We start from the raw sequence: 12,261 nt of genomic DNA, 5'->3' as shown, positions 1-12,261 counted from the left end.
TCAGTTACCTTCAGGTTAAACAATCCTGGTCCTTTGCAATTCACATTGAAATTGAACCTTGTCCAACCTGTGTCGAGCCATCTCTGGGCCTGAGTCGAGAAGCAGAGTGGGTTAAGTCGTTTATGCATCTCGTACGTTTGCCATCTTGTAGCGGAATCAGGACACACCACAAAATCACCACGACACGACAGCTTTCTTTGGATCCTTTTCTTTACTGCGTGAGTCTGTAGTAATACAACACATAACAGGGACTGCATCAGTTCACACCCGCTTCTCAGATCACTGTGAGGGATACAGTACATAAAATAATAATGTAAAACAAATGCAAAATAAGACAAACATGCCCTCCCTCACATGTCTAATTAATTACAGGTAACAAAAGTGACTATATGTGTTTTTAAACAATCTGATCAGGATTGTTTTGTGACTCGAATCCTATCATCTACTGGCTTGGCTCCTGAGTAGACTGTGAAAGCAGTGGCGAGCGCTCGGAGAACAAAGCAACATGAAGCCAGATTCAGTTCACAATGTTCTTAAGGTTTAATAAGACAGACAAGCGTATACATATTTTCTAGCAATCGCTACATTCATTTAGTAGAGTGTAGTAAGATAAAAGAGTCAGGATGGTAGGAAAGATTGTCCAAAGGTCAATTCAAACAGATAGGAAAACAGTGTTGCAATGTAGGATACAAATAAAACAGATCAGATGTGGAATGTAACGTTTTTCACAACAGTTGCCCTATTTTATCCTAACAAGGATAATTAGACTTAAACCATTCCATTCATGTACACTTAGTTATGTTAAAAACAAGCAGCATTTTATTGCATATAGGAAACATATATCTACATGCACCAACAACTTCTGTCTCCCCCGCTGCCTAACAGGAGGCTACGTGAAAAACAGAGACTTACCAAATCGGTGAGATCTCAGACAGAGGTCGAAGGGCACACACATTGAGTCAAACATCCCACCTCAAATGTCATAGCTTGAGTTGGGTAAAAGACTCGCTGTGACTACTCCTGACTATCAATGCTTCCAAGATAAAAAAAACCTCAAAATCTGTAGGAGGAAAAAACTTGAAACTTCTTTGAAACACATTGAAAATTGAAAGACATTTTATCTAACTAAAATCTTTAAATTCCTGGGGGCCTTAGGCAGGTGGCATGAACCCACTGTGGCTGGGCCTCAGTCAGCCCTGTCCTGGTTACCACAATGACCTTGGTTGGTAGGCTGCATCTTGGAGCTTGCTGGGAATCAGAGACTTGATCAGAACCGTCTGTCCAGGTTGGAAGTCGTGTGTGAGGTTTTCACTAGGGAGAGGAAGAGACAAAGAAATATCACCATAGATGCCATTCAATTTCTCAATCAGGGTGATTCTGTCACCTAAGTCACCCAAAGCTGTGTCCATGTCTCACAGGAGACATGAACCACCCTGTCCCCGCACCAAAGGAGTTGAGAATGGGCGTCCCGTCAGCTTCAAATGGAGATATTTTAGTGGTTGCATTTGGAGTAATTCTTATCTCAGCTAGCACAGCAGGTATCATCAAGATTTTCCTGTCTCTATCATAGCTTTAGACAGCTTTTCCATGACAGTTCTATTCATTCTTTCCACTGTACCATATGACTGAGGATGGTAAGGAATGTGAAACGTCCACTCAATGGTGAGATATGTAAATAGTTCTTGAGTCACTGCCCAGTAAAATGGCCCCTATCACTGTTAATCATACCAAATCTTGGAATAAGCTCTTTAGCCAAAATTTTCACTTCTGTTCTAGCATTTTTGTTTTTGAGCATGGGTACCCTTCTGGCCATTTACTAAATTGATCCACAATAATTAATACATATTTAAACTGCCCTTTTTGAGGCATGTGTGTGAAATCTATCTGTAAGTGCTGAAATGGACCATCAGGAGGTGGTAAAGAATCACGCTGTGCTAGTTGTTACGTTACATTAGCCCTAGCACTGGTCAAATATGATGACAAACTAAGCTTCACTGTCACTGAAACTTTAGGAATACTAAAATGTTCTTTAGTCAGTGCTATTACCACCCTTTGTCAGACATTAGAAACACCATGGAAATGATGGACAAGAATAGGTCAAATACACTGTGGCAGGGCCAATCGGCTTTCAGAGCAATGCAACAAACCCTCTTCAGAGGGATTTAAAAGATCTTTAGAATGCCAATACTTCATGTCAGGGTGCCTAGCTTGGGACTGTTGTTGAGATCAATGGTGTTATGATGAGTGGTATGTAAAGTAAGTGGATGTGAAAGTGCAAATTTTTCTGTATCCTGTACCTGTACCATCATAGCACAGGCAGCCACAGCTCTTAAAGCGACACTATGCAAGATTTGTACCTTAACATAACAGCTTCAAAGTAATTTCGATGATAAACAAACTCTTAGTAGGGCGAATCATCCTGAGCAAAGCAAGGAGGGAGGCCTCTGAGAAAACCAGCAATGCAAGTTTGGGAGGTGGCGCCCCGCTAAATCTCGCAAGAATCACAAATTGCTTTACTACTGTCGGTTCTGCAAACATCCGCTACACCCGCCAGAACCTTTTGGACATTGGTGACCAGCACCAGATATCTATTTCGAGTGTCTTTCATTATACGCACATCATCCAGGATGACATAGCGAGACCGCCGGGCTCTTCATGGATTGTTGTCGGGTCAAGGGGGCGGCGCAGAGGGAGGAGAGAGAGTAATAGCGGGGCCGCAGGTCTGGTGTTGTGCTAAAGCTAGCATAGCACACAAGCCACATCTACCGAGCCTGTATCTCTCCAATGCCAGATCTGGTGCATAAACTTGGAATTACAACTCGCTGGAAATCGCTATGTTTGTGACTGCTGTGTTGTGATTATCACTGACACCTGGCTTCACCCGGGGATACCCGATGCTAGCATGCAGCTAGCAGGTCGCACTCTGGTCCACTGGAACAGGACTGAGGACTGTACGAGCAGAGGAGGGGGACTCTGTATGTACGTGTATGAGAACTGGTGTAATAACGGGACAATTATAGATAAACACTGTTCCCTTGACCTCGAGTACATGTCTGTAAGATACCGGCCTTTTTGTCTACCGAGAGAGCTAACGGTAGTGATCGTTACGGCTGTGTATATTCCACCCGACGCCAATGTAAACACGGCGCTCTCTCTCCTGCTAGACACCATAAACGAACAGCAGAGGTGGTGTTCACGTGATGGTGTTCACGCGATGGTGTTCACATAATCGCAGGAGACTTTAATAAGGCCAACTTGAAGACTGTACTCCCGACATTTTATCAACATGTCAAGTAAACTTGCTTGCGTTCTATGTTGTATGTTGTTGCGCTTGCTTGTTATATGTCAGTTTTTACCACCACCTGCCTATACTTTGTATCACATTGCACTTTTCTGCTTTTTTTTGCACTTCTGGTTATCGGCAAACTTCATTTCGTTGTCTTTGTACTTGTACTCTGCACAATGACAATAAAGTTGAATCTAGTCTAATTTACGAAGTTGTTGATTCATCCATTGTTGATAATAAGACCAGTCCTACAGGGGGGAGGGGATCAGGCCGTGAGTGCAGAGACAGCGCTGCGTGAGTGGTATTTACGACAGTAACGTTAAATAAATAAATAAAGTACTCCACAGCGACTCTAGGGGTAGCTGTTTGACAAAAATGGAAACTGCATAGCATGCCTTTAAAAAAGCGGGCATGCCCTGGACCACCACAGGAAGAGTCTTAGACAGATATGCAGCAGACCTGTAACCCCCCCCATGTTCCTGTGCTAACACAGCAGCAGTACTGTGTCCATCTTCAGGCACATACAGATGAAAGGGAAGGTTGTAGTCTGGCAGGCCCAGAGCAGGGGCGCTGCACAGAGAAGTCTTTAATGCTGAAAATGAGTGCATCATTTCTGTGGACCATACAACAGTCTGAGGAGAGTCTTTAAGACAAGCCTGTCTCAAAATATTGTCATGGTGAGACCAGTCAGGGATCCATTGTGTACAGTTGTTAATTAGATCAATAAAACTCATCACGGCCTTAGGAGTCTGAGGAGGAGGAACCTCTTGGATCAATGAGACACGATCAGCAGATAACACACGTTGCCCTTGGACAGGAATCCCAAATACTGCACTTCCTGTTTACACCACTACATCGTAACTTTGGCAATGCGGCTTTGTGTCCACAGCGAATCAGGTGTTGCAACAGCGTTAATGAAGCTTTTTCACACAGTTCTTGCATCTCAGCAGTGAGTGACAGGTCATCAGCACACTGAATGAGAATGCAACCTGGTGGTGGTGCAAAGCTGGCCAACTTTGATCTTACTACAGCAGAAAATGCTGCTGGTGAGTCAATAAAAAGGCATAGTTTGCTGAAATAGCTGTAAGGATGGATTAGAAACCGGGATGTTCAAATCATTGAAAGCTCTCTCTAGTAAATCTCCCCTCAGATTGGACAGGTGGGGTATAGGATGATGTATCTGAGGCAAATCAATAGGTCATTTTTGATAAAACCTAATCTAAGGATCATCACAAGATGATAAAGGTAAGGCAAAAGTCTGTGGACATGCAATATGACCCTCTCTGTCCTCTTTCTCTCTGTGCTGAAGTCTGCCACCTCTTCCCTGCTCACGAGCCCCTCCCCTCCAATCACACTACTGGGCTCATAGAAATAAAATGGATAGAAAGGCCATTTCCATTAAAATCAACGTAGCAGAATGGTCAGCGTGGCAGCCATTGTTATTTGTACTATTGCCATGGTAACTTGGCGGATCTGAGGTTTTGCAGTAATGGACAAACGAGCCAGCCGCTAAATGATGCTTCATCCACACAAAGAACATTGGTATCACCACGAGTGACAGCTTTTCACAAGAACGATGTTTTTGGATTTAAAAGTATTTATTTCTCGATAAAAGTAACAAAATATATGAGATAAAATGCCAAACATATCAGATATATACAGAAATACGATGTCCTAAAGCTTTTCCGCCATCTTGAATGATTTTCTTCGACTAGAGCCACCAACGTACGTACGTCATGCTGCCTTCACTCCGATTGGCAGTCGCTTTGTCGCAATGCTCAGCATTTGCATAAAATAGACTTCTTGTCTATTTTGGCCCTGCCTTGCTCATGGCAGCAGCAAGCCCATCACTTGTCGCTGGCAAACGGCCACTCCCATTAAAAATTAATGGCAGCCTGTCGCTTTGTTGCTGTCTCTTGTAGGTAATGTGACTGTAGGGTTACAGAGAATGAGCTGAACAGCAGGCTGGGTCTAACGTTAGTAGTCCGTTAACCCACTGACGCTGGGTCTTAATGTCCCTCCTCCTCACTTCCCGCAGCTCCGAGAACATCTCCTGAGCTGTGTTGGGCGGCTCTCCTCCCAGTGAGCTGCGACACAGGTGACGGCAATAACAATCAAATGACCACGGCAATTGGTCATTTGGCAGTTGATTGGCCTTTCTATCCATTTTATTTCTATGGCTAGGCTACCGTTCTGTTTAGATTTGTTCATTCAACAGAATCTCCAATTTTCCAGAATTTATCCACATAAAGAGATCTGCTTGACATAAGACACAAAAGCAAAGGGGTTCTGCCTCGGTTTGGGGGCTTTCTCACAAATAGCCAGCAAATAAGTCAGTCAGGTGGCTTTGTCATCCATAATCATACATGGAAAAGCATCTGTCTCTTCATCTTTATTTATTGATTTTTCTAATTGGTCTAACTTTTTCTTTTCCTGCTCTATTTGTTTCTTCTTTACTTTCTGCAGTGCGATTGCCATTTTCAACTTTCTGTTTTCTCTCTAATTCTTTTTCTTTCATTTTCTCCCTTCCTTTGGTGTTAGGAGGAGAATGAACATACTGTGAAGTTCCTTTACCTGCCTTAGCTGTGGATAATGCCAACGAAGCAAGCACTAGTCAGACATCCTGACTCAGACTGAGATGGTGGGGGAGGTGCAATGCTAAAATATGCTTCAAGCAGATGCAAACCACATTCAACAGCATCTGGTTGTGACTCATTACAGCAGGGTATCTCTCATTCTTGCTTGGACAATGAATTCCCCCACCTTTAAAAGCGCTACCACTTACTTTTACGTTTTTTAAAGATAAAACAACCAAGACAAACAATAAAAACAAGCCCACCAATTGACACACAAACCAACTGCAAGACTGCTTTTCCTGTCTCTTCCATCCTCGCCTACTCCATCCGTGTCTCTTCCTCCCCCAGTGTCTCCAGCTGTGTTACCTGCAGAGCAGAAAGAGTTGTGAGGAAACAGCTGTCAGGTGAAGACTCAAGAACACAACCAAATCTGTTTCCTCTTCAGTCTCACATCCACTGACATCTCTGGCATGGAAAGCCTGGTGGGGGCACAATAAACTCTGTATGGGCAGCATCCGACTCATCAATAAAACTACACACAAACCTACTTGCTCAATGAATCCAAACGCATCTCGTACATGAAATTATAACTGCACATATTAACATAACGCGGTTACAATGTACTAAATTTAATTATTAATAAATTGTCAACTGGATTCATATTGCTTCGCTGTATTTGGCTCGCTATTAGTAGTAGCTCACAAACAAACATAACTGACAGTTATTCTAGCTAGTAGCCGGCTAGCAATGCCCATACCACATAAATTACGTTTCAAAAACGTCTTGACGTAGGTCGTTCTGTTATGTTTTATTGGCTATGGGGCCAACATGTTCGTGCCCCACAGCTTATTATTGAAAGCACGTTGAACATGCGCACAATGTTTTTATCTGCTCACTTGATTAATGAATGCTGAGGGGCCGGCCCCATGCTCACCAAATGAACATCGCTAGAAGTAGCAGACTACTGACCTTAGGTAGATCGCCCATAGAAAAATATTTGGAATGTATTGGACAGCACTACCTTTGTTATATGTAATAAAACGAGCAACAATGTTAGATACAAAGAATATACATATGAATGATATATTATTAGTTAAATTGAATTATTGATCAGGTCGTGCACTGCTCCACAGCGCCATCTGGTGGGGCCCGGCCCCGAATGTAAATACGTCAGACATGTCAGACATTATCAGACATTATCTGCTGACTCACAGCAGCTGTTCTCTAGAAAGTCTTTAGAGAACACAAACATCCAATAAACACAGAGACTCAACTCTACAAACTCACCTGAGACTGAGACAGTCAGCTTGATGGTGCTGTAGAGTTTAGGTTCTTCTCCCTCAGTGATTATAACTCGACACTCATATGTTCCGGTGTCTTTGACGCTGACGTTCTTCAGAACAACAGAAACATCTCCATCCTTCATCTCCGGATCACTCAGCTCCACTCGACCACGATATGATGGATGCTGGAAGTTTTCATGTGGGCTTTCATCTCTGTAGAAGAAGACATAATCTGACCCAAGGTCAGATCTGCTCCACACTATCACTTTGATGTCAGCATCTCTGGGAGTCTGACAGAGAAGAGGGACGTCTTCTCCGGGCTTTGCTGTCACATTCCTTGTGTCTGTACAAAAAAACAGAAGAGGATGAAGCAAAAGTCAGTAATACATTTTTATTGCGAGCAGTTCACTTTCATACTGATCCAAATTTGTTCACAAGAAACTGACCTGACAGAAGTTGTAACGCCAAGAGTGCAGAGCATGGACACAATTTATACACACTCGTGTTCAAGTGAAAATATGTTTTTAATTTGCATATACAGTACAAGACATGAAATAAAAGAGACGGAATATACAATCACATAAGAAAATGCTTCACATCCAGGCTACAGTCCGTCTGTTGTCACTGATAAAGCTAGAACAAGGGGAAGTGGAACTACATTAAAGAGCCGCCAGCTCACTGCAACTTCCCTGGTTGCATTGTTCAGCCATTCAATAATGCTCCATTTAAAAATACAGGCGTGAATAAGGTGGAGCCTACTGTAGGTTTTTATGGTTTGTTGAGACACAGTCACACAAACATCCAGAAGGATTGACAACATGTGGTTTCATCAAAATAAACAATTGTGTGACAAAGGACGACCTCCTCAGGCAGGTAAAACTGGCTGCTTAAGAATCAGCCAATCAGGAGCGGCACTGCGCTCCGCTGCTCATTGAAGAAGACGTCTTAAGTTTTAGTTTCGGGAAAGTTTGGAAGAGAGCGCTGCCGTCGAAAGACTGCGCAGTTTATAAATAGACAATATAAGAAAGTGTTGCTGTACTCCACTTTCGCGACACGACTGAAGCGTGGTGTCGCGACGTCATACATCCATGGTTGATGCGCCACGCCCCTGACTGGCAGCTGATTGGACGAATGTGTCATGTGGGTCTGGCTGCTCGAGAATTTCAAGCCACTGTCATGGCGGCTCGGACGGAAGACGATCTCATATTTTACGGAAATAGTTCACCGAAACGTGTTTCTGAAAACATTTTAAAGCGAGAAATAGGCCGTGCAGTTGCTGAATCTGTCTTCATTTCAGATCGACAAAGGTCAGTTTGAAAGATTTTCGTCTACTTCTACTGGATAGTCGTGTCGCGTAGGCCTGTCACGATAACAAATTTTGCTGGATGATAAATTGTCCCAGAAATTATTACATTAAATGATAATATTGTTTCTGAGACCATTTTCATCTAATATAATGATAATGGCATAATAATGCAGGTACACCTTTTCAAAGATCAATAAACTTTTATTTCTAAAGAATATTTAACACTGGAACTGGAAGACTTTTTAAATATCCACAATATGTCTTTGATCTCCTTTAGTATGTCAGTATGTCGTCTTTCACGCTGTTGGACAGTTGTGGAATTGCCGTTTGTGACACGTATGTTCTCCCAGGCAATTTGTACTGGCTGTCAAATGTTTGCAGCATTCCTCGAGTGTTTGTGATAGACTACAGACTCTGTACTACATTTAACAATTATTTATTAAACACTAAATATTACATTTAATTAATATATAATTAATAAATTATATCTAACTATATCTATGTGGCTATCTGCCACATGGTGAGTAAATGTTTGTACCAAAATAGTTCTGTTTTTCAGTCTTCATTTTGGTGAAGGTGCAGCTACTTTCTTCTGCTCCCCTGCTGTCTGCAGGTCGGAGCTTCGCGGGGGCGGGCCGACACACACACACACACACACACACACACACACAGGCGCCACTTTCCTGAAACCGCTTGCTAGACATAGTCCACACACACGTGTATGTCCGAGCCTGTCTCCACTGCCTCCACCTGCAGGTTGTCAACTGTGTGCTTTGGAATGAAAAGGAGAAAACAGGACGGCGAGTAACACGGCGGATATCACTCATATACTTTTTTTTTTGATGCTGCCTTAACTGCAAAGTGCTGCGGGAAACCCTGCTCCAACTCTCAACTAGTGTTTTCTCTTCTCTGTCTCTCTCTCTCTCTCTCCCCGCCATGAGTCCCGCCTCCCCATACAAAGACCATGCGACTGACAAGAGGGTTCTCCTCGTTACGCTAAGGAGAGTGGTCATCCAGTCTCTTTGGTAGAGAGAGAGAGAGAGAGAGAGAGAGAGAGAGAGAGAGAGAGAGAGAGAGACAAGGAAAACAAACAAGCATGCAAATGGAAGTTACAAAAGTAACGCAATTACAGTAATGTATTCCTTTTTGCTGTAACGCAGTAAGGCATTACTAATAAAATGTCGGCAATATTATACCCGTTACAATCTTAGTAACGTGAGTTACTGAGATTTCACCAACACCGCGAAACATTTCGGCACAGAGAAAAAGAGTCTGCGAGTGTTATTTCCAGTGTTGGGGAGTAACAGAATACATGTACCGGCGTTACATATTCAGAATACAAATTATGAGTAACTGTATTCTGTTACAGTTACAATTTAAATATTTGGTATTTAGAATACAGTTACATGGTTGAAATCAATGGATTACATGACGATACTTATCTGTTTCACGAGTTTATTCACTCTCTGAATAAATTAAGGCAACTCCATGCATTTCCCAGAAGCCCCAATATGAAAATGAAAAAATTAGGTATTTGCACGATCACTGATAGAGGTAGAGATGGAGCCGGACAGAGCCAGAGCAGGAATGCATATCTATCTTGGAAATTCAAACAGCATTTCACATTAAAGAGAGAACAGGGAGAACGAAATATAACTGTGCAGTGTAACCTCTGCTTGCCAGCAACCAACCTCCTTTCAGCGTCCAAATTACTCCACCTCCAACCTGAAGAAGCATCTTAAAGTAATTTTTTTTTTTAATTAGCCAGGGTTAGACGTCTGCTGTGGTTTTACTGGTCACCTTGCTATTTTATAGTTGACGTGCGACTTTACATTCTCCTATGTGCTGATTTACTAGTCCCAGAGCCGTTGAAACACTGACTAGCCCCGTATGACATCCTAGCTAACGTTAGTTAAAATTAGCTCATAGTAGCTTATACTGCGGTTAGATTTTTGTAGTTCGGGACTACAAATACAAAATTCTATGTGCTTGTTCAGGTACACATTCAGCCAGTTGGAACAGAAGAACACACCAGAATAGGCCTGTTTAGTAAGCTGTATGTGATGGCTGCATTCCTACACTTCAATACTCGCAATTCAATGTGGAAGTAATCCAAGTATTCAGAATACATTACTCAAATTGAGTAACGTAACGGAATACGTTACAAATTACATTTTTGGGCATGTATTCTACATTCTCTAATGGAATACGTTTTGAAAGTATCCTTCCCAACACTGGTTATTTCCTGTTGTTGTATTTGATGGTTGAAATGACTGCAGAGACAGATACATTTGACTGCATTTGCAAATGCTAAAAAACTTTACTCTGAGAGCTCCAACAACAGTTTTCAGCTAATGCCTCAGTTTCTGGCAGGAGGGGGCTCAGACAAATAACAAACTACAGTACAAGCTAAAGTCCCCCCCCCATCAACAACCTGTGCCTGGCTAACGACTTTAAACATCTACTATTGTTCAGTGGCGGTTTTTGGCACGGGCGAAGCGGGAAGCCGCCCGGGGCGCATTTTTTTATGACTCATGGGGGGCGGCACGAGCACTTAAAAAAAATAAATCTGCACGACAAGCCGAAACGAGCAGTCTAACCGCAACCATTAGCTCGTAGCATACTAACGCTAGCATGCTACCTCGTTCTCAATAGCAAAGCACTGCTACAACACACACAACTTCACCATAATCTCCAAAAGAACTACTTCCATGTGCGCCCTCATTTAGAAGTCTCCCAGCTAATCCTGCCTTGTAACTGATCGAAGTTGTAGAAACAGCCTTTCTTTTACTGTCTATGGAGCTAGCTAGCTGACATGATCTACATCTGAGCTACTGGGCATGTGCAGTGCAATCAAAGATAGTACAGAAGAAGAAGAAGAAGAAGAAAAGAGGTCTCACTCTGTAGCTAAAACAGAGACCAGCTGAAAAGAGGATCTGCAGCAGTGAGAGAGAGCACTGCAGTACAACAATAATATGGTGTTTTTTGAAAATTAAACCATGTAAACCTATTCTGGTACAACCTTAAAATACAATTATGAACCTAAAAATGAGCATAATATGGCTGCTTTAAGAGAATCCAGTTATTTAACTACTGCAATTACAACAGGAAACAACAACATTCTCCACCTCCAACATTTTCAAAAGACAATAAACACAATTCTGCACGAAATATGACAGTATAAGTTATCAGAGCTTAAAATAAATATACACTATAATATAGTTATATTTGCAAAATTCTGCAATTTTTTTTGGGGGCGGGGGGGGGGCGCTCGAAGGGGGTCTCGCCCTGGGTGTAATTCAATGTAGAACCGCCCTTGCTATTGTTGCTTCGAAAGACCTTGAAGTCAGGGCGTGACTCCATTCAAAAGCTCCAGCCCTCCTGCCACACGTTCCCCACCCCTGTTTGTGTCGAGGCCCCATCACAACATTATTTAGAGGTAGTAATCCCACTAACACAAATACAAACACAGCTCACCTTCTCCAGCCAGAGAAACTATCCATAATGATGTGAATAAAACAGATGTGAGTCCAGCCATGACAACAGAGACACTGATGGTGAGGGTAAATCTACAGCAGTGGTAATACTAAACTGAACACGCCCTGAACACGCCCAACAGCTCAGAGCTCTGCAGAGACCAGGAAGGGATTGATTGATTTTCCAACGGCTGCTTACTGAACCTGCAAGTCTGGATATCCAGCGACACCCGGTGGCTGTTAACATTAATGCAACCCTTCATCAGATCTTGCATGATGGCCCTCTGCAGGAGGCAGGGACTGTGTTGTGTCTCTTAAAATGTGTAGCGCCCCC

General features: G+C 42.7%; 3 protein-coding genes across 3 annotated transcripts in view; 1 reads left to right on the top strand and 2 right to left on the bottom strand.

Moving 5' to 3' along the window:
* The window catches only part of LOC116059873 (butyrophilin-like protein 1), a 267,674-nt gene that overhangs the window by 42,898 nt on the left and 212,515 nt on the right, over positions 1-12,261 (top strand). The window lies entirely within an intron of this gene.
* Positions 1-12,261, bottom strand: part of LOC116059868 (low affinity immunoglobulin gamma Fc region receptor II-b-like) — a 347,874-nt gene that overhangs the window by 288,228 nt on the left and 47,385 nt on the right. The gene's annotated exons all lie outside the window — the stretch shown is intronic.
* Positions 5,877-12,030, bottom strand: LOC116059878 (coxsackievirus and adenovirus receptor homolog). Its single transcript, XM_031313145.2, has 3 exons — positions 11,929-12,030; positions 7,150-7,488; positions 5,877-6,228 (listed from the first exon to the last, which is right to left on the bottom strand). The coding sequence occupies exons 1-3, from the start codon at positions 11,987-11,989 to the stop codon at positions 6,083-6,085; spliced, it is 546 nt and encodes a 181-aa protein (XP_031169005.1). The 5' UTR covers positions 11,990-12,030; the 3' UTR covers positions 5,877-6,082.

Source organism: Sander lucioperca, chromosome 17 (assembly GCF_008315115.2).
Source record: "Sander lucioperca isolate FBNREF2018 chromosome 17, SLUC_FBN_1.2, whole genome shotgun sequence".
In the NCBI taxonomy this organism is placed as follows: Eukaryota; Metazoa; Chordata; class Actinopteri; order Perciformes; family Percidae; genus Sander; species Sander lucioperca.
The sequence above is the reverse complement of the archived record's forward strand: the minus strand, read 5'-3'. Positions and strand labels throughout refer to the sequence as shown.

Coding starts and splice junctions, on each gene's coding strand:
- LOC116059878 (XM_031313145.2), bottom strand. CDS start 11,989: ATGGCTGGACTCACATCTGTTTTATTCACATCATTATGGATAGTTTCT. Junction 7,489..11,928: donor AGTTTCTCTGGCTGGAGAAG/GTGAGCTGTGTT, acceptor TTTTTTGTACAG/ACACAAGGAATGTGACAGCA. Junction 6,229..7,149: donor GCTGACTGTCTCAGTCTCAG/GTGAGTTTGTAG, acceptor TCTGCTCTGCAG/GTAACACAGCTGGAGACACT.